This window comes from Natator depressus, chromosome 18 (assembly GCF_965152275.1).
Source record: "Natator depressus isolate rNatDep1 chromosome 18, rNatDep2.hap1, whole genome shotgun sequence".
Taxonomy (NCBI): domain Eukaryota; kingdom Metazoa; phylum Chordata; order Testudines; family Cheloniidae; genus Natator; species Natator depressus.
Window position 1 is genome coordinate 2,390,205 of NC_134251.1, and position 27,750 is coordinate 2,417,954.

General features: G+C 57.4%; 1 protein-coding gene across 4 annotated transcripts in view; it reads right to left on the reverse strand.

Moving 5' to 3' along the window:
- Positions 1 to 27,750, reverse strand: part of PHC2 (polyhomeotic homolog 2) — a 137,707-nt gene that overhangs the window by 6,382 nt on the left and 103,575 nt on the right. For 3 of the 4 annotated variants that reach the window (XM_074933998.1, XM_074933997.1, XM_074933999.1), the window contains 3 exons: positions 18,001 to 18,461; positions 17,488 to 17,653; positions 1,632 to 1,834 (listed from right to left, as the gene is read on the reverse strand). In XM_074933998.1, the coding sequence (XP_074790099.1) occupies positions 1,632 to 1,834; positions 17,488 to 17,653; positions 18,001 to 18,461 (830 nt within the window). Of the gene's footprint in view, positions 1 to 1,631; positions 1,835 to 7,395; positions 7,599 to 17,487; positions 17,654 to 18,000; positions 18,462 to 27,750 lie in introns of those variants that run through there. The other variant, XM_074934000.1, reaches the window with a different exon arrangement.

Below are 27,750 nucleotides of genomic sequence, written 5' to 3' on the forward strand. Positions count from 1 at the left end.
TTTGCCCAGCCCCACACACTGGAGAAAGCCACCCCTCTCCTGTGCCTCTAAGGTGCATTTCTGACTCACACAGAGTGCAGCGATCTTTGCCTCATCCCTGCCTCCCCCCTTCAGCACCCAGCTCAGGTGCTCAGTGCAGCCTCCCTCAGTCACGCAGTGTACACACGCAAGCCCCAATCCTGCATTACCCATCTGCTGCGAGCAGTCCCATCACAGTTATGCAGGACCGGAGCCTGAGTCGAAGGGCCACATGAATACACAAGCATTAGTGAAATCCACCCCGGGCAGAAGGCCTCGGCACCACCGATATCCCGCAGGTTTAGGAGGGGCGCGTATCTCATGCGGGGCCTCTGTGTGGGGGTGAATTTCATCTGCTGCAATTTGCAGAGTCTCACAGTTCAGTCACCTCTCTGCTTATTTTCCCCAGGGCTCTCTCCCCAGGGAGGGTTGGCTCCTGCCCTGCCAGCTCACCCGGGAAGACGGTCGAAGGAGGTTTTGGTTTTGTTCGGAGGAAAGTTGATCTTTTTCCTCTCGCTCTAAAGCGGCTCAACCATTTTCGCTCCAAGTGGAATATTCCCTTTTGGACAGAGACCAGGCTGAGATGAGACTGAGCAAGTTCAGAGTGGCTGGAACGGACCCCTTTACGCACAGCAGCTGCTGCTCCGCCCTCAGGAGCGCTTTACGTCATGCGCTGCTGGGCCTGTCGCTCCCTGTACTGACCCAAGTGCTTCGGCAAAGTGGGGGGAGGGGTCATATAAATAAGATTTCTACCCTCAGGCTGAAGCTCTGACTAGGCTCCAGGCCCCCCACCCCCAGTTCCTGAGCACTTCTTAGCTCTGCTAGGAAGCCAGACAGGTTAACAGTAACTTTATTTACAAGGACCTTTAAATAAATATTGTAACAATAAAACTGATATCGATGCCCAGAAGTGTCCCCTGCCCCTTTCAAAGACAGTAACTGCCATTCCGCACTTTCACCTACAGCGCACGGTGAATCCAAGGGTTTCAAAGCACATTTGAAAACAGCAACAAGTTTGAATCATAACCCTTTGCTTAGTGCTTTTCACCCCCGCCTCTCACAGCGCTTCCCAAAGTCTCATTATCCCCATGGCTCACATGGGGAAACAGAGGGAGAGCTGTTAAGGCCCCCATTTTCCAAAAGCGGCCTTGGATTTGGGGGGCCTCAGGTACTCCAGTGGACACACCTAAGGCCTGATTTCCTGAAGCACTGAGCACCCTCTGTGGGCGTGCACCGTCCCAGACAAGACCCAAAGTGTCTCAAACTGGGCACACAAATTCAGAGGCCCCTTCTGAAAAGGAGCCTTACCCAGGATCACCCGTCAGTGGTAGAGCGAGGACTGGAACTCAGGAGTCCTGACCCCCAGTCCTGTGCTCTAACCATTAGACCACCTGGCCCAGAATAGCACCCCACTGTGGCGGCAGCATCTGCTTCTCTCACAGCAGAGGTGAGCGCCCCCCTCAGGCTGAGCTGCGGCACGGCAGTGACTGGAGGCCTATGCTCAGCTGGCTCCTGCTATCGTCAGGGAAACACAGAGCGGGACCTGCGCGTGCGCCAAAGCGAGAACACAAAAAGAGAACAGGGTAAAGGGGGGAAAAGAAGAAGGTGCGTACCGGGAACGGCTCTGCCCCCTCCTGGATCACAAACCCTTCGATAACATGCGTCAGGACTTGTGGTTTCACAATGGCCTGTGGTGGTTTATTCTCACCATTCTGGGGGGCAGTGCCAGCAACAGTAGAGGCAGAGTTTCCGTTCCCTGATGTCATGCCGGGGCTGCTGGGGTCGTTCTGCACATGAACACGGTCCTGTCCCGGCTCTGCAGGGGGGAGACGAGATTGAGCTGCAGGGGTGGGGCTTGCAGAGAGAGACACAAATACACCCGCAACTGGTGACACACACAGCGATGGGTGCGCACTGCCACACAGCAGAAGGCAGCCAGCTCGAGCAGTGACAGCATACACACAGAGTGCTACAAGCACGCGGGCACACACAGATAGGAGTGGCAGGGTGGGCCAGGCCTCCCATCCCCCTGCTCTCCCCAGGTGGGGTGGGCATGTGGCAAGACGGTTGATCTTAGCCTGTGCGGGATCTGCCCCTCTGTTCCATTCAGGCCTCTGCACCGTTCAGTGGGGCAGCCATTACCATACAGCTGACTCCCCAGCTGTTCCCCAGGGCAGGATGAATGGGCCCAGAGCAGCGAGTCACATGGCACTCTCCCCCCCCGGGCCGGCCAGCCGGCACACACAGGCTGGATTGTATGCAGCTGAATGCTCTCCAAGAACCCCCATGCGCAGAGTCAATGGACAGAGCTCACTCCCCTCCAGCTGGGACTCTCTCAGGCACAATGAACAGAGGGGAGCACCAGGAGGTCTGTGGGCAGCTGACTCCACTGTGCCCAGAGGATCTGGAATTAGAGGGGCCCGATCTCTACAGGGGATACACTACAATACACCAGATCCTGTGCACAGCCCCTCCTCCCCCCAGCTCCATCACTCCTGGCACTTAAACCAGGGTAGGCAAGCAATGAAGCATGGGGACCCCCATCCCCCATGGGATCATACTGACCATCCTTCTCTGACCACCTAGGGGCCTAGACAGACACCAGAGCCCTACCCCCAGTGCCAGGCAGCAGGCCTCTCCAGCCCCTCACCTCTGCCAGCCTCCTCATCTGACTCTGCTACGGGAGGGCTCAGCTGGCCAGGGCAGGGTGCTGGAAGCAGGGCCAGCCGGGATGGGGGTGAGAGCCTCTGGGTGCTCCGAGGAGGTTCCCGCATATAATCTGGCACGAAGGGGATCCCTGCCAAGTAGTGGAGCGATTCCTCCTCTGCTGCAGCCCCTGGACGCTGTCCTAAGTGCCCCCTGCTCCCCCAGCACAGGAGGGTCTCTGAGGGGCAGGGCTGGGCCAGCAGCACGGAGAACACAGAGATACTGGATTGATCCAGACTGCAAAGCTGTCCAGGGCTACTCTAGGTTATGCTGGGGCCAACCATGATACTAAGGTGAGGAGAGCGATATAAGAATCTGTAGAGAGCAGGAAGGGCTGCCTAGCCATTAGCAGAGCCTCAGCCCTGGCTGCTCCACACAAGGAGGAGCCATTAGAGTGCAGGGCCCACGAACTGGCTACGGAGCCTTTGGCTGATAGAGAATGCACCTGAGTCGAGCCCTGTTCACCGTGGCTACTCTCTGGCCCCACATACACCAAGTTTGGCAGGTCTCAGCCTAGTCCCATGTGGGCAGGTGTCCAATAAACGCCATCACAGGGACCACTAACACCCTCTCCTCAGCCGTCTCAGCCAGCAGGGGTGGGGAGGGGGGGAGGCGGCATAAGGCCAGACTCTCAGCAGAACAGGCACACTGTGGATCCAGGGCCCGTGACGTCCAAGCCCCCCCCCCCCCCCCGCAACAGCATCCCCTCTGGGTCAGTGCTGAAACATAAAGAAGCCACATGCGTGGGATGCCTGTCCCACCACCAGACCATTTAACAGAGGTTGCCAAGCTAGAGCGAGCACTCATCACTCGTGCCCCTGAGGCGCTGCTCCAGCCACCTGGGCAGGGGCTAGGCTGCGAGAACAGTGCTAGCAGGGCACAGGCAGGGGATTTATGGCATCCATGTACAGCAGGGCCCTGGAGGCACTCACCTCCGTCTTAACAGCAGGGAGCCTTTCCCATGGCAAAGCTGTGCCACCCCCCAAGTTACCAAGGTGCCTCTTCTCAGTAGGACTGTGCAAAGTAACGTCCCGGGCAGAGCCAGGGCTGAGAGCACGGCAAGGCAGCTCTGTGGGCATGCAGCGCCAGCACGTATCAAAGTATTATTCACTGAAGGAAATCTGCCTTGGACTACACTACCCAGAATCCCTCACAGGAAGCACAGTGTGGACTCAGAGCAGCAGCCCGGTGATTTGCTTGCTGCAAACCTTGTGGTTGCAGCGGGTCCTGGTCCTAACCCCTACATGTCCGGAGAACAGCACAGGCCAGGGCAGGCCTGGTTCCCAGCAGAGCTGAGCCCCATGGGTGTGCGCCAACCCCTGCAAAGGAGCCTCTCTTGCCCTCATCAGCGCACCTTACGTCCATGGCAGGGGGAATCGCTGCCCGCTCCTGTCCTTCCAGCCCACGCACCCTTTCCCTCCCCAGAGGGTGGCATTTTCTTCTCCCTCCCTCCACCTCCACCCCTGCCTTCCCAGCAAACATCAGTCATTAAACATTAAACACATGCAGCGGGAAGGGGCCCAGTGTGGCTGGGAGCAGGAGGTTCCCAGAACCGGCATGCCGCTGGCTGGACCCAGCCCCTGCTAGAGTCTAATTAGCTCCTCTTAGGAGAACAATGTGGCTAGGCTAAGGCAGGGCAAGCAGGCTGCGGTTTAACTTACTGCCCTGGGGAAGGGGTGGAATCGGGCTGCCACGGCTGCTGGGCATGGCTGTGGGCTGAGTGCTGGGTATGAGTAGGTGGGTTCAGACTGTGGGTGCGTGTGCAGATAGCGTAGTGCACAGACTGTGCGAATGAGGGGAGCAGATGGGAGTGGGGTGGGCAGAAGAGATGGGGCAGCAGGAGGCAGAGGCGGGGGCTGAGAAACCTAGAAAAGTAGGGCTGGAAGGGGTCACTAAAGATCATCTAGTTAGCCCCCTCCCCCCAGGACGGGACCAAGAAAACACCACCTGTGCAGAGTCTGCAATTAGAGAACCCCACATCTCTCCCCAATGGCTGGAATTGAGGGTCCTCCCCCTACTGCCCCCCACCCCCTGCAGCTGCAGCCCCACTCCCCTCTCAGGCTGGCCCCTCAGCCCCCGCCACATTACAGCGCAGTGGGCAGGACAGGGCACTCAGGGCGATGGGAGGAGAGCGGCACAGACCCAAGGCTCTGAAGAGGAGCCTGAGCACAGGCTAGGACCCTCTGTACTCCCTATAGCTCAGCCACAACCAGGTGGAGGAGGGACACAGGGAGGCTCCTCTCGAACACTGAGATCCTGCCCTCTTCCCCCATGGGGGCAGAAGGGATGGTGCAGCGCTAGCAGGAGATCATGACTAACAATGCAGGAGTCAGGGTCTCTGCCCATTGCCAAGGAGGAGGAATGACACTCAGCCCCAGAATGAAAAGGAAGATTGACAGGATTGACAGGGAAGCCAGCTGAGGGTGGCTGGGAAGTAGCAACAGAATGGGGACACCAGAACCCTGTCTCCCCTCAGAGAAGGGTCTGTGTGATCAGAGGTCAGCAGGTGGGGTGACTAGAGATGCCAGAAGGGGGAATGGACTGAGCCTGGAAGCGGCTGGAAAGCCTGTGAGGTTGGGTGCAGCGCTCCGCATCACAAGGAGTCCAGCCCCAGCAGGGCCCCCCCAGACCATGGGTTGTGCCGCTGATAGGGCTAGACAGACAGACAGACAGACAACACAGACAGAGGAAGGAACAAACATGTTCAGGGTCACTGATTGCCTTAGGTTCCTGGGACTGGGAGCAAAGCGGGAGCCTGAGTTAAGGAGAACAATGGCCCCGAGGAGCCAGGCCGAGGAGGGAGTCCACATGCTTCAGGGGGTTTCCTCGAGCAAAGGCCAAAGGAGATGGCAGATGGGGATGGAGAGATTTGGGAGCAAGTCCCAGGAGCTGCTGGGCAAGGAGACGATCCAGGTCAAAGCAAGCAATAGGGCACCCCAGGGACAGGGAGCCCAGACCCCAGGGCAGGCCTCTCCAGGAACAAAGGATGAAGTATTAGCAAGTCCAGAAGCAGACCAGACTGGAGACTCCAGCTGCTCCAGCCCAGGGAGATCAATTGCATCAAAAGCCCAGCTGGGACTGATGCTGTGAGATAAGATACAAGGCTCTGGCCACCCAGGAAGTGCAGTCCCAGTGCTGGGGGAGCCATGCTCTAGGGGAGACTCCTGCTGTGCTAAGGGCGCTTGTGGCAGGGGGTAACCCTCTGTGCTGACATGGGGCATCTCTGCAACACTCCCCTAGGAGAAAGCAGCATTTACAATCGGAGTGGCCACGGACAGCTCAGGCTGGTCAGTGCTGGGGGTGGGGTGACCTTTGTTTTCTCTTGCACTCCCCTTTAACATCAGTGTCGTGTTGCAAAAAGTTGCCAAAGGCCTCCATGCACTGCAGGGGGAGTAGCATCATTCCTCCCTGAGCTAGCGTACCCCCTCCAGGAGCAAGAGGGGAGCTGTCTCCATGGCCCAATCATCCTTTTCTTTTCTGCAGAGGCTGCCAGACAAGCGGCCCCAACAGTGACAGCTGCGAGGGTGGATTTCTTGTCATGTGGACACCTGTCAGCTGAGACCCCTCAACTCGTTGCATATAGAGGCTCCTGAAGCTATTTGAGAGCAGCACTCCTCTGTCACTACCAGCCTGGGCTAGAGTCAAGACTCTAACCCCCTGAAGCAGCCAGCCCACCTTCCTGCCACACAGTGAGCACTCCAGGGACCCCACCAGCCCCTCTGAGATCAGAAGCAGGAGACACACAGAACAGGGATCCTTTGGGGCCTGGGAAATCCTCACCAGAAAACCCCATGCTCACTGCCTCCCCCATCACCATCCATGCAGCAGCACTGCAAAATGCACTCTCACTACACTCCGCCAGGCTGGGAGCAGAGGGAAGAATTGGGCCTGGCACATGCCAATAGCTAGGCCTATGGACCAGGCCCTATCCTGCCCCTGCTCCCTGGCATGGGTTACAATGCAGCTCTGATCACAGTTTGGCAGCCTCAGCCGAGTGGCTTATTCACGCTCTACTTGGAGGCTGGTGTGAGGAGCTGGCTCTTGAGTTTTCAGCCACCTAATTATGTCCAGGCCTGTAGTTGGTTGTGGCTCACTCTGCATCAGCACTGAATGCTGAATACTTCTGGGGCCCAATGCCTGATGGTGCTAGTGCTCCCAGCAACAGGTAAAGTCACTGGGAGCTATGGATGCTCAGCACCTTTGAAAGTCAGGTCAGGAATGTGCATGCACACGGGTTCCAGCAGGTTCTAGATCTGGGCGTTGCCAGACAACCTGCCCCATCCGGATCTGGCTTTTTCCAGTCTGCCGGGGCCAGCTACAGCTTCCATCTACCAAAGGTGCAACACACGCAATCCACCCACCAGCCTGGTCACCCGACCCACGTGAGCCCCAGGGCACAACCACCCTCCCCCATTGTTCACACGCTGCACAGCGGCAGAGGGGCAACTAGTCCGGCCCGGGGCTAGCAGCCTCCCCCGCCAACCCCTTCTCGTGCGCCAAGGAGGCGGCCCCCTGGGCTGCGCGGAGCTGAAACGCCCACGGCCCCTGCGGCCCCATGACGAACAGCCACCGGCAGCTGGGCTCGCCCGCCCCGCGTGTCCTCCGCTGACCCCGGGAGCCGAGCTCGCAGCGCCCCCGCGCTCGGTGGGTCCGGCGCCCTCGAGCACTGACCTGAGCGACTCAAAGGCGCGGCGGCCGGTCCCGCGATCCCGCCAGGGGGCGGCCCCCCCGCAGCCCCATCTCCGGAACTAGCGCTCGGCACGAACAAAGGGCCAGCCCCGCTGCCGCTCCCTGCGCCCTGGCGCTACGGCTGGGAGCGGAGCCAGCTCCGGCCCGGGGCACCCAGCGCAGCCTCCGGCCTCCCGCGCCGGCGCATCGGGGGAGGTCGAGACAAAGGAGCCGCCGCCAATGCCCCGCCGGCCCCGGGGTCGGGCTGCGCGCCTCCCGCCGCGCTCTAGCTCCGCGCTGGCGCTCACAGGGCGCCCATCACCGGGCGGCCGCGGATCGGACCCTCGCTCCGGCTCCCGGGCGGCGTCAGGCGGCGGGCGCGAACGGCCGCATCCCCCGGGCCGGCCCAGGCGGGGCGGCCGCGCTCAGCCGATCGGGCGCCGGGCGAGGCGGTGGCGGGCGGCGCGGACAATGCGGGAGCGCGCAGCCTGCGCGGGGGGAGCGGGCAGGGCGCGGCGGCCTCTTTGTAAGGCCGCCCGAGCCACGCACGCGAGGGCTGCCATTGGCCGCCCGGGCCGGGCCCGCCCCCAATCCCTGCGCGAGGCGCCGCTTGCGCCCGCCCCCCGCCCAGGGGTTCCACGCGGGGCAAGGCCCGGCTGGCCGCGCCGGGGGAAGCGGCTCTGCGCAGCCAGGCCCGGCGGGCCGCAAAGGAGGGTCCGGGCGCGGGCGCGGGCGCGGGCAGCAGCCCCTGCGCCGCACAGAGCGCGCTCCTTTCCCCGCGGCCTGCGCGCAGAGAGCCAGGGGCCTGCCCCTGCTCGGTGGCCACGAAAGGCTCCGTGCCTGTGCGAGGCCGGGCATGGGCGGAAGAGCAGCGGCCGGGGGTGCCGGGAGGGGCTGGTGCACAGCGCAGCAGGGAGGCCTTCGGCTCTTTGCGGGGTGGTACACTGGTCCATGGCGGTGTAGCCGGCTGAGGGGGAGCGGCGCAGTCTGATGCTGTTAAGGATTGTCAGCTGTGTTACTAGTTATTGTGTTTAAAATTGTACCATAGCCTGTAAGCATGAATAAACTATCATAATATACAATACCCACCCCCCACATCTGCTCTCTTCACAGACCCACCCGCTATGCGCAGACACACTCCCATGCACCATTCTCAAACACATTGCACACACCCTAGATGTCAAATCAGGCACTTCCACAGACCGCAGGTACATGCTTGATAATTCCATTATATCCTGTCCTCCGTGGGTGTCACAGTGTGAGGTACAAGGCTGGGAGCCAGGGACCCCTGATTTCTCAACTCGGCCCTAACGCTGGCTCCTTGTATAAGAGCAAAGTCCTTTGCTACTCCGTGCCTCAGTTTCCCCACCTGTAAAAGCAAATGTTTGCAGAGTGCTCTGGACATGTAAAGTACTTTGTAAATATACTGAGTCAGGATATTTGTGTATTATAAATGTAATGGAGCCCTGTCTTTGGAATCCTGCCTTCCGATTGGTTCCTGCACCAACCTCACTGCTAGGAAACAACCCTGGCAAGCGGACACTGTCTCTGTGACAATGTGCAGAGGTTCCTACATAAAGAGGTTGTTATTTTAGATGAACAATAGTGACCTCTGGGTCAGGCATCACCTGGTTAAAAGGCCTCTGCTATCCCTATGCACTGCACAGTTTGGGTCGTATAAAGCAAACCTTGTAACACAAACAGAAACAGGTTCCATGGCTTAAAAACAACAAATATTAAGTCCAGTGGAGACAATGTTTTTTAAACTTCCCCATGCAGCGTTTTCAGCCCAAAGGCTGCAGAGCTGAGAACCTCAAAGTGAAACTGAAACTGAGAAGTAACCAAAGGGCAGCACCAGATGCTAATGTTTGTTATTGCCTACACAGTGAGAGACACTGAAAGAGGGACAAATCAGAGATTTTACAAGCACTTTCCCTTATGACAGGTTTCAGAGTAGCAGCCATGTTAGTCTGTATTCGCAAAAAGAAAGGGAGGACTTGTGGCACCTTAGAGACTAACCAATTTATTTGAGCATAAGCTTTCATGAGCTTCATCGGATGCATCAAATAAATTGGTTAGTCTCTAAGGTGCCACAAGTACTACTTTCCCTTATAAAGATTTCATGTGTTTTTTAGCAACACACATAAAGGAACAGCTGTTTGCAATATACAGGGTGCCAGAGATACCATGAAATCCACCAGGGATTTAGCTATTGTTCTTGGTTTTATGTGGAGGGTGCCCAGAGACTATGGTGATGGGCAGCTGGATAATATCCTAAGGGTTGGTCTATACTTAAAAGAGTTATCAGGGTATTTATGCCATTAAAAGCCCTAGTGTAGATAGTTACATTGGTACAGAAGTGACTATACCAGTCTAGTTGATGCCAGGTCCCTGGTATACTGGTATATACGGATAGAACACACCTACACTAAGCGGATTTTAGTGGTTTAAGTAAATATCCAGATACACTGGCAAAACTTTTTGTAGTAAGATGAGGCCCTGAAACATAAAACCCTAGTATCAGAGGCCCGGTATGAGACCTAAGGCCTGAGCTAAAGTAATGGGTAAGACTTTGCTGACAGAAAGCAAAGTTAAGCTGCGAGCCAGAGGCAGGCTCTGCTCACAGAAGCTGACAAGGAAAAGGCTGATGTTGCATAGAGATATGCTGTTGCACAGACATAGATCTCAAGTGTACTGGATACCAGGACCGTCTACAAATGGCACAAGAACGTTCTGATACCATCCACATAGATAACAAGGACAGGGGCAAAGGCTAGGATGATGGAGAGAGTTGTTTTGTTCGAACCAACATGTACAAGGTGAGAGGCGGCACCTCACTACGTAGAAGGGTGCCGCATAATTACGTAAAGGGGTTGCACCTCAATACGTCAGGAGCGTTATGTAACTTCCTGTACCTGTGTATAAGATACATCCCTGGGGTGGTGTCTTTGTCTGGCCTAGGGGGCAGTGGAAAGTCCCGCCACTGACTGAGCTGAGTCCATTGCCAGGGGTCACAAATTCGTAGTATGCCCTGTAGAGTCTATAGGGAACTATCACTGTGCTTCATTTGAGCAATAAACCTGGCCGACGTGCCTTCGTACCTTACTAGAGTCTGTGGTCATTGGGGTCTCTCGGGGTCTGCTGCGTTAGCTATCTGCGCAGAGCTGGGACAGCACACGGAGGGAACACACACGCAGCCGACTGTCATCATCACTGAACACGAGCAGAGCACCACACCGGTAGCTTCTGACAACACTTTTCAGTAGTGTAGACAAGGGGCTGGATTAGATTAGATAGATAAGGTCTATCTGAACTGTACTTTGTGAAGGACCTGAGGTGATGGGCAAATAACCTTGGTGACTCCCCAGTCCTGCAGCTAGCCCCCTGTGTAAATCAGAACAGCTCACAGACTTTTCTAGTTGACACCCAGCTGCCCACTGGCCCCAAAGGGCCATTCCAGCAGCCAGGGGTAGCTGGAGTACGCAGGCAGTTTGCCCCCACCCTCTTGCCCACAGCTGGTCTCTCACTTATGCCAGGGGAAAAAGGGGGGTGGCATCGTTCCATCATAGAGGTGTGTGAATTTCAGTGAAGGCCTGATTCTGAGTTCACGTACACCTGTGTAAATCAGGACTAACTCCCATGAAGTCTATGGAGTTAGACTGGCATAAGGGAACTGGACCAGGCTATTATGTCCTGTGCTTTTGGGTCCTTCAGAACGGGAAGCACTGCAGCAGCGTGAGGAAGTAATTCTTTACATTGTAACTACAGGTGGGAAGACATAGAATACATGAGGATAGTGTCTACCCAGAAATCACGTTCTGTCCCACTCCAGCAATACAGAACAGCTTGGAAGCTCAATTCCCAGCTGGTAACTGCCAAAATCACTCCTCGCTTTTGGGTACTACATTTGCTTCTCTCCACTCCACCAGCATATCTCCCATTCTCCACGACTTTGGTGAAAAACAGCTTCTTTAGCTGGTACCTCATGGGGATCTAAACAGGCAGAATATAGCCACCCAGGCTGGAGTGGGGCCCAGACTCCCTCTGTTGCAAAAGGATTCAGATGACCTTAAATGGCCACCACAGGTTATAATGGGCTAATGCATCAAACTCTCCTGTCCTTTCTGCTCCCACCCTGAAGAGGGACAGTGTGGAGGTGCAGGAGCTTTTTCCAAATTACGCTGGACTGCTGAGTCCATACCAGGCTCCAAAGAGGAGGGCACATTCCAGAGTTTTAGGCTCCAACTTGACCCTTAGGAGCATCAGTCTGTGACAGGAAAAATCCTCTGGATTCTCTGGGCTTGCGTCTGTTGCTCTCAGCTCCTTTATACTGTTTTGGAGGCAAAAGGGGACCTGAAGGTGCCCCAGGGAAACCCTCCTGCATGGCGCCCACCTCCCTCCAGCAGAATGGAATGTCTGTCAGGACTCTAGGCCAACTCCTTTCCCAGCCTGTGCTGTAAGGGAGCTGAGCAGGCATGGAGGGGTGCACCTGGAGTGCTCCAACTGTTCTCTGCTGCCCGTGGCCGACACTGGGCTGTGGGAAATGAGAATAAATCAGAGTGGCCCTGAGGCTGCTCTAAGTTACACCAGAGGCTGGGCATGGCCAGGGGTTTGAGAAGCTGGAACGTGGCTTAAAGCCACCTGTGCCCCCGCCCCATCCTGTGCAGAGGAATGGGGTAACATGAATTTCCCCCTCAGCATTAGTGGTGGCCCCTCCAGGCCCAGGATGGAGCACATCAGGGGGCTGAAGAGACAGCACTGCAACCCCTGCTCTCCCCAGGTCCATCTGAGCCTGATCTGCCCCCACTGGCTTTAACCTCGTGCTGCATCCCCCTCCAGGCCAGACAGGCCCCCAAGCAAACTGAGTCAGACAGAAGGGAGCTAGCTAGGGTTGGTGTGTGGCGGAGGAACCCTGGAAGCACCTGTAAGGATGTGCAGCTGTGTGGGCTGAGCCCCTCCTGACAGGCTCCCCCAGCAGCCAGTGGTGGGGGGAGGGGCTGTCAATGGGATCAGAGGGCAGATTTGCACAGCCCCACAAGGGATCAGTCCCTGCATAGGCTGCACCTGAATTCAGCTGTGAGCTCAGCCAGCCAGCCGGGCCGGGGATGGGTTGCTCCATTTCGTTTGTCTGAAGGCCCAGCGGCTGCACCAGGAGCCTGTTGCCCTTCAACCCCAGTGCAGGCAACCTCCCCCGATGCATTGCCCCCACCAAGGTGCCTCAGCCCTGCCTGAGAGGGGAGCTCAGTCTTCGGCCTTCTACTGAGGCTGCCAACAAGGGTAGACCCACCAAATGAATTTCCCAGAGGCCCCTGGCATGGTCAGATGGGAATTCCCTGAAGCCACTACACACTGGGCTGTCCTTTGTAACCCAAGGGGATTTGTGAGCCCAGCTTCCCCGTCCATGGGCCTTCTAGGCCCTGGGCTCTCCCAGCTGGGCTATGCAGCACATGGCTGCAGGCTGGGCAGCTCCCCAGGGAAGTGGGGTGTTGTCTCAAAGGGTAGCTACTCTGAACGTGCTCGCTGGTTGCTGGAGACACACAATGTTCAGCCCCAGTCTGCTATTTTGGGGCTGTGGTTTGGAGTTCATTTGGGTGGATTCTTGTCAGGATGTGGGAGCCCTTCAAAGAACGGCCGAAGGCGGTGGGAAGTGGTAGAGCTGACTCTGAGCCAGTGCCCCAGCAGGACTTTGCAGGAGCTGGGCTCTTTCAAACAAGAGATGCACCAGAGACTCTGGCCACTCCGCAGTGCAGGTCCCATGGCACTTTGCAAGAGCATTATGTTAGCCTGGGCATCCTGGCCAAATTCCACATGGCTACCTATAGCCTGCCTCCCTACATCTCCAGGTGCAGTTTCAATTCACTGCTCTCTTCTACTTTGCTTCCTGTTCTAAACTATTGTGGAAGGACTCCTGTGAACTGACATGTCCCACCCCAGTTGCAGCTGCATTTCAGTGCTCACAGATGTAAAGATGTACAGATGTAAAGGAGTGATTGGAGTTAGGGACTGAAGTCACGAGTCTTGGGTTCTCTTCCCTATCCGGGTTCACTGTCTGGTCTCAATCAAATCACATCCCTGGTCCATACCTCAGTTTCCCCATCTAGAGAATGGGGATAAGGCTATTTCCCTGTCTTGCAGTGCTTTGGGATCCTGCAGGGTGCTGTAAAAAAGCAAGGTGAATGGGTGCCCAGGGCCCTGCCTGAGCATGGGAAGCCTGCAGCCTTCAAAGTTGCTGGCAACAAAGAGTGAGGACTTTCCACACTCCAGGACTCCTACATTATTTGCAATGGGGACAGGCATCGCAGGCAGGAGCCCGTGCTGGGGAATACCAGGCTAGCTGGGGATGCATGTGGAGCCCACAATCATCCTATCCCTGGGCTCCAACCTGAGCAGCACTAACCCCAGGCTTCACTGATGTCCCAGCTGCGCTAAGACTCAGGAGGAATCGTAGGGAGACAAGGGCCTCCTGCTTTCCTGGCACGGTGCATCCAGCGCTGATTCCAGCCATTCTCTGGTCTCTGCTGGGCAGGGATGGGAAAAGAACTGTTGCCAAGAATAAAGGGAGTGGTTGCTCCATGGTAGTTCACGCTCTGGTGGGACCAAGGACAAAGCACAGGCCTAGACCAAGCGTGGAGGGGGGATGAGGGAGACTGGGTGTGTGTCTTTCACAGAGATGGTGACTGCGACCTGACCTCACCCCAGCTCGCTCTCACCTGCTCTTTGCTACCCAGGCCCAGCTGAGAAGCAAGCTCTCCTGCCTGCCCAGATGCCATGGCCTGAGCCTCGTGCCACCATTTACATCAGTGCACAGTGGGGGTGAAAGGCCACCAGCCTAACCCGGCAATGTCTCCCCACACTTTGCGTTGGGCCAAGCTGCAGGGCCACAGGGAAACACTGTGGAATTCTCTTCCATCGCAGATCCCCATGCAGGGGCACTCTGCCCCAGTCTGTGCCAGGTTTGCCTGGTATGATCCCTTCTGTGATCATGCCTGCACACTGCCCCACATGCACAACCCCCCATGCCCACTACAGCGGGCAAAGTATGGGAGATGGAGTCACTGGGGCAGTTATGTTCCAACATGGGAAAATGACATGGAAAACATTCGTTTGTTGAATAAATGATCAAACCACATCTGCACACAAGAGCTCTGCACACCCCAACTCCCAGTGCATAGCCCCACAACAACACCCATTCACTCACCCAACCCCACCCCTCCAAGACACACCCCTGCACAACCCAACACACTCCCAGCACACAACCCCACAACCCAATACATGCCCTCCCCCCACGACACACACCCTCATGGTACATCCCACACAGGCTCCTCCCAAGGAGCATCTGCAGCTGTGAAGCCGTGTCCCCTCCCGACAGGAGCAGGAAGATGCTGTGCCATAGGAGGCTATGGGGATGGATTCAGCCCAGTGACCCTGACAGATGGGTCCATGTCGTGCTGTGGCTTTTCCAGTTCAGGAGAATATTCCAGGGACGTGGCGTCTCAGGGGAGCCTGGCTCCACTTAGCGGGCAGATGGCATTAATGAGGCTGGCCCCATGCTGACTATGCCCCCGGCACTTGGCTTTCGGGGGCTGACTGTCCGGGAGAACATGACGTTTCCACGCGCAGCTCGTCTGCTGACTGGCTGCAAGTCAGATTGTTCAAGACAAGCCAGGGCTGGGGACGATCAGACATTGGAATAACAAGAATGACTGGGTGTGGGGAGAGGAGCCCTCCTGCCCCCGGCGTCTGGTAGCCCCCCACTGACGGGGGTGGTCAGATAGCTGTGGTTCTGGCTAGTGACACTAGACTGGACAGATCTAGCCTGACGGCTCCTCTGACCATTTTCTGCCCTGTGTTGTTCGCATCCCCTGACCTCATTGCAGCACAGAGAGTGGCTGAAGTCTCCTGCCACATACCTGCAATTTGTGCTGTTGCTGCCCATGGGCCGGCTGGTCAGTTCCCCACTGGCTCCCGTGCCCTGGCACAGTGCTGCAAGGGCTGGGCTGGGAATGCGGAATCTGACCCCCAACCTGTTTGCATTGGAATTCAAACAAAATAAAATCCTGACAAAGGCTCTGGCTTTATAAAACCAGCCAGATCGAAACGTGGGGCCTAAGGAGTGCGGCAGCACCCTGCAATGATGTGCCCTGGGCATGTCTCTGCCTGGGCTTCCTGCCTTACAGAGAAATGCTCCATGCCAAGCTGTGCCCAGCTCAGGGTAGGGAGCAAGGGATTCATCACAGCTCCCAGACACCAGCTCACAGCCAGGGTGCAGGAGGCCTGGGGTTGAGCTGGGCCTAGGACAGGTTCCCCAGGCTGGTTCCACCCCAGCCAGTAGTACTAAAACAGCACAAGGCTGGAAAACGGGAACCTTCTCAGCTGCCAACTGTGGGTTCAGAACAGCAGTGCTCAGTGCAGCTTGACCAGGTGTGGCAATAGCACCTCGCTCTCATCTCTTGTGTTGGGAAACATGCTGCTGGAACCCACCCCTCCGAGACACTTCCACAGCTCCCATCAGCACGGTGCCCGTGCTGCAGGGTGAACAGGGCCATGGCTCCCCAGAGATGGGAGCAGCCAGCTCTCGGGTGCACCTGCACCAGTGCAGCTCCCCTGTAAAGGCAGGACCAGCATCACCAGTCAGGGAACCTGCTGCACCCCTAGCATTCCCTGGTGATGGGGCTGATGCCACCACCCATGCAGGCTTGCTACATTGCCATCCTTACTGCCCGGGCATGCCAGCCACAGCTTGGGATTCCCCGCTGGTGTTACTGCCCAGACACACGTCATGCTGCTGGCATCACAACACAGGCAAGCCACCGCATGACTGAGTCACTGACCGGGGAACCGGCCACAGCACCAACCAATAGTGCTAGTCACCCCAGGACACCTAGAGCTATGGTTCTGTCTCCTAGCCGGGCAGGCACTGACTGCTGATGGTGTTTGGAGGGCAGCAGGAAGAGTAACCCCTCCTCTAAGAATCTGCTTTGCACCAAACTACCAGTGCTCGGGGGCCAGCCCGAAGGACTTACCCCTGCCAGGTCTGATGCCCTGGAGTCTGGGAGCTGCCCCTATCTGCCCCCCACACACAGCGAGAGCCTTCTCCTCTGCAGCTCCTGCCAATGGCAGCAGCCTCCGGTAGCTCTTCACCTCGTCCTCCCTGCACCTCTTACCCCCTGTGCGGGCACTCCTCTCTCTCCACCTGGAGCTCAGCCGGAGAATGGGGCACAGGGGGATGTACATCCCCTGTAGGCTGAGCTGCTCCCTCAGCGTGAGTTAGAGAAGGCTGGGTGGCCTATGGAGATCCTGGTGGTGGCACGCTCTGGGGCATCGCCTGTTGGGCTGGGCACGGGGGGCCCACGTGCAGTATCTTTGTGCCTGGGGCATTCTCCCCTGTTCTGACTCTCTGATAGGCCCTGTGCACTGTTGGCGTGCACACGGGGATCCAATGGGGAGTGAGGCTGCAAAGCCCCTTGGGGTGTGGTTTATTTCCAAGGTGCTGCCCAGAACACACTCAGGAACTTATAGAATCATAGAATATCAGAGTTGGAAGGGACCTCTGGAGGTCATCGAGTCCAACCCCCTGCCCAGAGCAGGACCAATCCCCAACTAAATCATCCCAGCCAGGGCTTTGTCAAGCCTGACCTTAAAAACTTCTAAGGAAGGGGATTCCACCACCTCCCTAGGTAACGCATTCCAGTGTTTCACCACCCTCCTAGTGAAAAAGTTTTTCCTAATATCCAACCTAAATCTCCCCCACTGCAACTTGAGACCATTACTCCTTGTCCTGTCATCTGCTATCACTGAGAATAGTCTAGATCCATCCTCTTTGGATCCACCTTTCAGGTAGTTAAAAGCAGCTGTCAAATCCCCCCTCATCCTTCTCTTCTGTAGACTAAACAATCCCAGTTCCCTCAGCCTCTCTTCCCCCCACGCCCCAGCTTCACCCTGAACACTCCCCAGCAATCCAGCTCTGCCCCATTCCCTAAGCAGGGCCCTGCGCCTCCACTTTGTCTGAGCCAGGACGCAAGATGTCTCAGAGCAGGGGGCGGGCAAGGCAGCCACTCCTGGTAACACCCCACTTACACAGCCAAGGCTCCTTACCATGAGTAGGGGGCCTGTTGCCCTCAGAGACCTCTGGGTCCGGGGGTGCAGCTGGGGGCATCAGGGCAGCCTGCGGCGGTGGTGGCAGCTGAGCTGGCAGGCTTTCCGGGTTCTTATCAGCAGGAAGGACGTCTTTCCTGGCATTCTCCTGGATGCTGAGCTGAGGCTGTCAGAGCGGCAGGGGAGAAGGAGAGTGTAACAGCAGCCAGTGCTCTGAGTTATCCCAGGGCTCCTCCACACACAGGCAACACGTCGCCCAGCAATGAAACGAGTGCCTCTGGGGTGGAACGTGGTGGCTGTTTAACAGCGCACAGAAACATCCCACAACAGTTGAGGCCAGGACGTGAAGAAGAATCCTGTATCCAGCTGAGGGGGACACTGTTAACAATCAAACATTTACAGTAAGATCCCTACATTTCCTCCTCCGAATCACAACCAAACCCAAACCCGGGACCAAATCTCCCAATGTCCCCCAGTGGCTGGCACCACATTCCCCGGCCATGCCACACTCACCGTCCCGATGGCTGGCTGGAGCTGCAGGATCACGGCTGAGGCATGCTGGAACTTGCGATGTGTGGCATGGTTCAGGCACCCGGGGTGTCCGTTCTGAGGCCCGCCCTCAGGCGCTGGCTGGGCTGGGCCCACAGCTTGGAGCCCAGGGGCGTGCAGAGCAGGCTGGTATGGCTGGTTGGCACTCGGCTTGTGTTGACTGGAAGCCTGGCACTGCGGTGGGTGGGACAGAGGGGCTGGGCCCTGTGGGGCGGTGTGGCTCTGGCCCTGCACCTGCAGGCTGGGCTGCACCGCCAGGCTAGGTGTGGGCGGGGGCAGTGGTTGCAGCTGGGGTGAGGTGTTGGCACCGCCCTGGATGAGCTGAGGTTGAGACCTGGGCTGGAGCTGCTGCTGCTGGATCACAAACTGGTGCTGGATCTGCTTCTGCTGCTGAACGAGCTGGTGGGGCTGCAGCTGGGCGTAGGCTGGAGGGGGAAGCACAGCACAGAGCTGTTCGTCACGAGGCCGTCGCGCTCCCAGCTGCGCAGCCCCTGCTCACGCTCATGGAACGTTGGCCTCTTTGTTCCAGAGACACCAGGGCTGGCCACGCCCGCCAGCCCCCTCCAGCTGCACCGGGGGCACGGCCACCCCTGCCCTCCAAGGTGCCCAGGCACAAGGTGCCTCGCCCCTTCTGTTCCCCTCCCCCCATGCACAGCCAGGGCCAGACTCCCCTTGGGGAGATGCATGAGGCGCTGGACCGTAACTCCGGTGGCTTTATTGAGTCTGCCTAAGTGGCACGCCCCTCCTTTGCTCCCCCAGGCACATGAGCAAGGGGCAGGCGGGCAGGGAACTGGCATGAGGGGGAGAGCACAGGCCCTGTGGCGTTTGGTCTCCCGTGAACAGGGACCCTGAGCCCCCTCTGACTCCATGTCACCCATGGGACAGAGGCCGTTTGCTGAATCCTCGCTGCTGCCACCAGGACCCTTCCCTCCGGCCTCCTGGCCCCTCAGGCTGGTCATTTCTAGCCCAGCTGGTTGGAAGGGAAAGCTTCGGGATGTGACCCGCTGCGTGATGTGTGCCCGAGCCTGCAGGCTGGAACACGAGGAATGGGAACTGGTCCGCTCAGTGGATGTTCACTCTGATGCCTAATGATATCACTGTCAACCACAAAACACTTTGAAATAAGTGGCCATCCTGCGATTGTGGGCGGAGCTTGGGCTTTGGGGTAGAGCTTCAGTAGAGCACAATTCCGCATCCTGCCTAAAATCTCTCTGCATGTCGGAAGCACAGGTTTCTCTTGGGTAGGGATACAACGGGTCCCTAGGACTCCTGAAGGGAAAGTGCTGTATGTTGGTGAGACCCTGCCCCATTCCTGGCAGAGAGGAAGCGCTCAGAAAGCAACAAGGTAAAACGGTGCCTTTTCCCTCACGTCTCGGCCCCCCGATGAGCCGGCTTCCCCATCACAGAGACACGGTGGTTCCTGCCAGCCCTGCAGCGGATAGTGCAGCCACCAGGGAGCCAGCTGGAGCCATTCTGCCTTCTGCACCATCACCTGGCTGCTGGGACAGGTACCAACCCCAGAGTCCATCCCCAGTGAGGGGCAGAGGCAGGATAGACCAAGATGGGATTGCGGACCCCAGGGGGAGCCAGCCATGCTGGACAGCTAGGAACATTCCCCAGTGACTTGGGAACGGAGCCCACTGGAACTGGAGCCATGAGGGGGAAAAACGGGATCACACGGGGCATTTGCATGGCTACTTGGCCAAATGTAACAGCTGTCAGGAGAGCAGGGCATTTAGCACAGGCCTGTGAATGGGATGCTAACCTCAGATCTGTTACTTCATGACCTTGGGCAGGTCAATGCCGTGGTCCGTGCCTCAGTTTCCCTGATTGCAATGGGGATAGCAATGCTGTCCCCACCCACCAGGGCTAAGGGATCTCAGGGTGCTTAGAACAGGGCTGAGGGCTCATCTATGTGCCAGGAACCCACTGTCCAGTCTTCCTCTCTCAAGGGCATTCCTCAGGCACCCATTGCCTGGGCATCTAAATGGAGGACCTAGAGCTGAAGTGGAGGCCTTGGGGATGGTTTTACGCACAGAAAGGAACAGCTTGCCAGGTGGGTGACACCTGGAGACTGGCTGTTTACAGCAGGCTGAGGGGCCAGTAGGGGCCTGGTACTGGGAGAGCTCTGGCATGGGGTGATTCTCAGCCAGCCCAGCCTCCCTGGCAGTGAGACCCACTCCCAAACTGGCCTCTCGGACTGGGTCTGTGGGCTTGGGGCGGGGGGCTGGAGTGGCTGGGGGGAGCTGGCTCTGAGAGTGGGTGAGGGAGTTGCAAAGGGCCCACAGCTTCTTCGAGGAGGGCCTAGCGGCTGGAGCTATAGATGTGGCCAGAACTGGAACCGGTGACCCAAACGCCCCTGTACGTTGTGCGTTCGGAACCCACGGGCCCCAAGTCTGAGCCTGGAATGGAGCTTTGCAAACCCCAGTTCAGCCCATCCCCATGGCTGGAGGGTCCAGAGGAGCCAAGACTGAGCTTACACGTCCTCAGCAGTGTAGCAGTTAAAGCAGTTGTCTCTGGCCAGGCAGGGGCTTGCCCTTGTTTCAGGGTAGACCCTGCTGCTCTGGCCTTTCCCCTCCGGTTGCAAGCTGCCCGCCCACCCACTGCACAATTATCCAGCAGCCAGGAACTAAAGTCTGTGCCGCTGCAGCAGATGGTCCTCAGAGCTGGAGCTCCAGGCGCCAGCACTTAGCGGGGGCCATTCTGCGCCTCCGCCTGGCAGGGGGATGCAAGGGGGGTCAAGACCTGACCTCAGGCTACACCGCAGCCATGGCAGCTCAGGGGAGCCCTTCAGGCCTGAGCTGAGGGAAGGGGTTGGGGGAAGAAGGAGCAGGAGATTTTGGATTTGGTGTAGCAGCAGGGCAGGGCAGAGGCCTAGATCCAGTCCTCACACAACAGCCTGGGAGTTGAACCAGGGGCTGCCTTGAACCTGCAGCCAAGCCCCTCAGCCCTCCCCAGCATGCTCAGCTGCCCCCCAGTTGCAGAAGCCCCAGAGCAGGTGAGGTTGGCTTAGAGCCTAGCAGAGAACCCAGATCCACTCCCCCGCCACGTGGTCTGACCCGAGCAGCTAAGGGAGAGTGGGGCTATTATCTCCTAGTCCACGCTATTGTGGAGTGGGGCTATTATCTCCTAGTCACCCCTCCCAGCCATCATGCAGGCTCCAGGGGACCCCAGGGGGTTGGCTGCATTTTGTGCCATCACTGACAGATCACGGGCTCACACTAGCCAAGCTGGTTTTAAAGGGGTCTCTCCACTTTGTGAATTAGACAAACCAGTCCGGCAACCTACAATAGCTGGAGGTGTGGGCCCAGGGAAAGGTCCCTGTCTGGGCACCACGTGGGTGCACAGGGATCTGGGGGAAGGATCCCTGTCTGGGCTTCATGTGGAGTGCAGGGGGGAGGGGTTTGAGTGGGAAGGGTCCCTCTCTGAGCTTCATGTGGGGCACAAGGTGCAAGTGTTGGGGGGCAGGGTCCCTACCTAGGCTCCCTGTGGGGTGCAGGGATCGGGGGGCAGGGTCCCTGCCTGGGGGGGGGTTATTTCACTGGCTGAACTGGTCTAAGCTGGACCAGCCAAAGCACTCCCTGGCTGGCTAAACTGGTTTGGTGAGGAGGGTTTGCTGGCAGAGCTAACCGGCACATCGCTGGTGTGGACCTGGCCAGAGTCCCTGACCCAGGCCCAGGAAAGAGCTGCACTGCCAGGTGCCCAAACTCAACCCCTTCTTCCTTCACCAGGCGAGACATCCAGCGAGGCCCCAGTTGCCTCCTGATGCTCCCAGCACCTAGCCCCGGGGGCAGGCAGGTGCAGGTGTGTGGAGGGCAGGGGTTAGGACTGGGCTGGTTTAGGCCCTTTAGCTCTAATCCCCTCACACCCGCCCTCAGCTTTTTAAATGCAGATTTGGCCTTTCTGCTTGAAATGCCTCCAAAAAAGAGGAGTTGCCATGGCAACCTCAGCGCAGGAGGGGCGATGGTGGTGTTTCCAAAGCTGCCAGGTCAGTGATCAGGGCAGGCGGAGCTAGGTCCTGTCGGCCAAGCACAGATGGGGACAAAGTGGGGCCAGTGCCAGGGAGCTAAACCAGCTGCTATTTACTAGTGCGAGTGAGAAAGCTGGGGAGACCCTGGGCAGCTCCAGAACTCAGCACCCCACCCCCACCCCAGGCCCCTAGAGCTGGAGCTTCGGATCTCCATAGACCAGGGCACGGGCCTCACTACACACAGAGCCCCCATCCCCACGCCAGGCCCCCATCCAGAGATCAGCACCCCCAGCCCGCTGGGCCCTGACACTTTGTTAAAAACACTTTCACCCACTACTGTGGGTGGGGACACACTGCTCCAAAACTCTCCGCTGCTGGGCAGCGCCCAGGGCTCTCATACTGTTTAGAGTGGGTCCCACCTGGCTGGGCCTCAGCCCCACAGGCTAGGTAATAACAACAGTGATGTAGCCAATCCACGAGCTCCTCCGACTTTCCCTGTGCTACACACAGCTAGTGCACGCAACTTCATGGCTACAGCTGGGGTGGAGCTCACCACCCCCAGCCCCAAAAAACTCTCTGTTAGCCTTACGGGGTGTATGACACACAAGCAATGCTGATCTGTTCCAGTAGAGGGCAGTGACATACATACACACACACACACACACACACACACACACTCTTCATTAGAATATAATTAGCATTTCCGAAGCACTTCGCCCATTTAGGTCAAATATATGCCAAACCCATTGTAGCCTCCAGCATTTTCTCACCATGTTTAAAGCTGCCCCATAGAATCATAGAATCATAGAATATCAGGGTTGGAAGGGACCTCGGGAGGTCATCTAGTCCAACCCCCTGCTCAAAGCAGGACCGATCCCCAATTAAATCATCCCAGCCAGGGCTTTGTCAAGCCTGACCTTAAAAACTTCTAAGGAAGGAGATTCCACCACCTCCCTAGGTAACGCATTCCAGTATTTCACCACCCTCCTAGTGAAAACGTTTTTCCTAATATCCAACCTAAACCTCCCCCACTGCAACTTGAGACCATTACTCCTTGTTCTGTCATCTGCTACCACTGAGAACAGTCTAGAGCCATCCTCTTTGGAACCCCCTTTCAGGTAGTTGAAAGCAGCTATCAAATCCCCCCTCATTCTTCTCTTCCATAGACTAAACATCCCCAGTTCCCTCAGCCTCTCCTCATAACTCATGTGTTCCAGTCCCCTAATCATTTTTGTTGCCCTCTGCTGGACTCTTTCCAATTTTTCCACATCCTTCTTGTAGTGTGGGGCCCAAAACTGAACACAGTACTCCAGATGAGGCCTCACCAGTGTCGAATAGAAGGGAATGACCATGTCCCTCGATCTGCTGGCAATGCCCCTACTTATACATCCCAAAATGCCATTAGCCTTTCTGGCAACAAGGGCACACTGTTGACTCATATCCAACTTCTCGTCCACTGTAAGCCCTAGGTCCTTTTCTGCAGAAATAATATCATGGGGTTAACGTAAGTATAGTAGAGGTGCGTCAGCCCAGAACCCAGACAGTTTTGAGCGAAGGGAGCCTTTCCCCTCCTTCCAGATCACCCATTTATTTTGCACGATTCAGCCTCAGAGTGTTATTAGCTACAGCTCTTGCTCCTAACCAAAGGTACAGAAAGATGCTGTGCGGCCCAGGCTGTGTGGTGAGTGCAGCAGCCAGGTAATCAAGGGTTCTGGATTCTGTGCCCCTTTTAGCTATGGATAGGGCTGTTCATAAGACTGGGTGGGACATAGCAATCATCTAGTCTGCCCGCCTGTATACTACCAGCCATAGGACTGCTCTGACTTCACTTCTGTTTGAACTAGGGTGTAGCTTTTAGAAAAACATCCAACCTCGATTTCCAGATTTCCAGTGATGGAGAGTCCACCACAACTCTTGGTAAGTTGTTCCAGTGGTTAATTACCCTCCCTGTTAAATCTGGCCTTATTTTCAATCTGAATTTGTCAGGCTTCAACTTCTAGCCAGTGAATCATGTTAGACCTTTGTCTGCTAGATTGAAGAGAACCCTATTTCAAATTTCTGTTCCCCAGGTTGGCACTATGGATTATGATCTAGTCACCCATTAGCCTTCTCCTGGACAAGCGAAATAGACTGCACTTCTTGAGTCTGTAACTACATGCAGTGGTCAGCTGGAGCCAGTTCGCACCGGTTTGCGTGAACCGATTGTTAAATTTTGAAGCCGGTTTAGAACCGGTTGTTAAAGGGGTGGGTAAACTCCGGCCCGCAGGCCACATCCAGCCCGTGGGACCGTCCTGTGCGGCCCGCCTGAGCTCTCGGCTGGGGAGGCTCCCCTGAGAATCCCTTTTTAATTTTTACTCACCCGGCGGTGCTCCGGGTCTTCGGCAGCGGGTCCTTTACTCTCTCCGGGTCTTTGGCAGCACAGGTCCTTCAGTGCCGCCCAAGACCCAGAGCAACTGAAGGAACCAGTTCTTCAGCTTTTGCCAGCTCATCACTGACTACACGGCATATTTTCCAATCCTTTAGTCATTCTAGTGGCTCTTCTCTGAACCTGCTCCAATTTTTCAGTTTCCCCACCTTTGTAACATGATTCAAGGTTGTTGGTGCAAAGAATTAACAAGTGCAGTAATGGTATCCCCTAATGATCACCGCAGCCAGGCCTCTCTGGCTGCAAGCAGCAAGGCCCAGTGGTCTGGGAGACAGCATGCCACTTGCAAGCCAGCCAGATCCCCCCCAGCAGCTCCAAGCAACGAGGGATTTCTACAGGCAGCCAAGTGCCATCTGTTGCTCAGGGAGCCCCTCTGCCCACTTTAGCTCAGCCCACCTGAGCACATCTGCTGCTTTTGGCACTCTCAGCCCCAAATGTGTTGCCCCATTTAACAGGTCTGCTTTGAGTCAGACCCCCAAATGCACGGCACCTGCAGGGGGATCTGCTGGGGCTGCTGGCTCAGGTTTGCAGTCATTGTCTGGAGGAGCTGCAGCCCAGCTGCCCCCACAGCAGGAGGCATCTTATCTCCGGGCTGAAGCCAAACCCCACTCCTCACAAGAGCTCAGTGCCCATTGTCTCTGCTCTGGCTACTAGCCAAGGCCTGTGAAAGCCCCATCCAGGCTGGGGCCACAGAGACACAACCCCGCAGGCTCTGGAGAGGGGATGCCCCCCAGTGGGAAGGGCGGAGGGGCCCCAGCTCCCCCATGCCCATAAGAACACAGTCGGGAGAGAGGGGTCAGAGGGGCTCACACAGAGCTGGTTGCTGCTACCCCCCCCCCCGCCCACTTTGCCAGCTCCCTTCCTGCTGAGGCTGTTATTTATTTATACCCCACAGCGAAGCCGCTGTTTCCATGGCAACCAACTTCCATGGCAACCAACAACCAGGTGGCCAAAGCCAATAATAGCAGGAGGAGGAAGGGGAAGAACAGGGAGGGGGAGGGAGCCCTAAGGAGAGCACAGGGGTCAGCATGGGCAGAGTGTGGGGTGAATGGGGGAGCATGGGAAGTAAACGGAGAATGGGGTCACATGGGGTGAATGGGGAGCATGGGGAGTAAACGGAGAATGGGGTCACATGGGGTGAATGGGGAGCATGGGAAGTAAACGGAGAATGGGGGTGAATGGGGTTGAGCGCCAGAGTAAGGCAAGTGCCGGGGCGCCAGTCCACTTCAAGCAGTAGCATGTGTGCCCTCTTCTTCCCCCCACCCACCACGCCGGCCCCCTGTTGCCCCCTTAGGACAGGCCTGGGAGGTTTAGCTGCTCAGCGGGCCCCTCCCCATGCACCCAATTGCTCTGGGAGGGTGTAATGAGGGAGCCCCAAACAGAGCAGGAGCTGGCGCGAGGTAAAGCTGGCGCTAGGCTGGTACTGGGCAGCTCTGGGCAAGGTGGGGCTAGGGATCCAGCCCACAGGGGGGCACGAGGAGTCGTTTGTATTGGGGAGGCCCCAGGAAAAGGTGCCTCCAATGAGGCAGCTGCTGGAGTCCCTGGGGAGTCTAGTGAAGGGCCCAATACACCCAGGGAGCTGGGCAGAGCTCAGACAGGCCACGTGGGCCAAAGAGGGGAGCCTGGGCCCAGGGACTGACACGGGGGCCTGCCTGGAGGCTGAACCACTGAAAGGCCCAGCCCAGAACGCCCCACGGAGAGCACTTGTCAGAGGAGAGGCCAGTGGGTAATGGCTTCTGGGCACATGGCTGGCAGGGGAGAGGCCAGCGGGCGCCGGGTGGCAGGGGAAGAGAAGCTGTGGCAGCTGGAGACATGGGTCAGTGCCATTGAAAAGATGCAGCCCCAGCCTGAAGTGCAATGGGAGGATTCGTCTGCTGCCATGCACAGAGGTAGGCCGGAGCTGGCGGCACAGACAGCGTTTGAGTAGCTCACAAAATTCAGGCCTAATGCCCCTTAATTCCCCAGAAAATTCCCCCTCTCACACCATCCCCTCCCCGGGCACCCACCCGGGGGTACACACAGACACCAGCCTGGCTAGACAGAGCGACTGCAGGTTTGGGGGTGCATGATTCAGCTCCCAGGCGGCTCCGGGAGGCCTCTGCCCACCGTCCCTTACGCCTGACACACTAGCCGGCCCCTCTGCGGAGGCAACTCAGGCCAAGCTTGTTGGGAGGCTTTGACTTTGTCCCTGCTCCCGCAGGGGAAGCCATAGGCTTCCCTCTTAGCTCCTCCAAGGGCTCCTGGTGCAGCAGCCATTCTCCTCCCTTCGCATCCAGGGCACTCACATCCCAGCGCTGAAGCTGCTCAGGAGCCTCTGATCTGGAGCTCTTCAGGCGGAGCACCGCGGCGGCACTGTTACGTGCCCGGGCAATGCTCAGCCTGGAGCAGGGTCACAGGCTTTGCTCCACTCGCCAGGCTGGCACCTCCTTAGGGCTCATCTGGGGCTCACTCACCCCTGGGCTGACACCACCTCTGGAGGTCTCAGCCCCCTTTTCCCAATCTCACACAGCACTTCCCCTTTGTGCCTTGGCTCTGGGCCAGCTCACTAGAGTTCCTCCCCTGCTGGGGTGACAGAGTCTCTCTAAACAAACTGCTGCAGGCACTCTTCAAAGTGCACCCCCCTGGCTGTGCCACCCCTCCGTGGCTGGTAGGGGAAGCCAGAGCTGCCCTCTACACTGGGTTCTAGCCCAGGCACCCTACCATCAGCAGTTAAGGCCCCCGCGGCCTCACTCCTTGCTGCTCTTTTCCCTAGGTTCCTTCCTACTCCTTTCTCTCAACCCTGAGAGCGAGAGCCGACTCTCTCCCCCTGCAGCCCCTTTCTGCTCTCCACTCCCTGGCTTTACACAAGCCCAGCCTGTTCCTGCCCAGCCAGGCGCCAGGTTCAATCAGGGCTGTATGTCCAGCCTACAGCACACCCAGGTGCCACCCATCCTGCCAAGTAGCCCTTTTGAGCCATTTTAACCCCTTCAGGGTGGTGTGGGGTTAACATGCCGTCACAGGCTGGAAAGGAATTAGCAGCCTACCTGCCCTGGCTGGTGGACGTTCACAGTCAGGGAGTGGTCTATGGCCAGTGCTCAACAGCAACTGCTTTCCCAGTAAGGGGATTCTGAAATGCCTGGTAAATGTCCCAACAGACAGCGACCCTTAGCAGGCAGGTCCTTGTGCTGTGCCCTGGACAGCGCCTTCCTGGCATACGTGACTGTCTCCTTGACTGCAGAAGGCTGCAAATTAAGAGCAGCAGACACAGCGTCCTCACTTGCATCTGCCTGCAATGTGACTGGTGGCTGTGGATCATGGGAAACCAAAACTGGTGCTGACA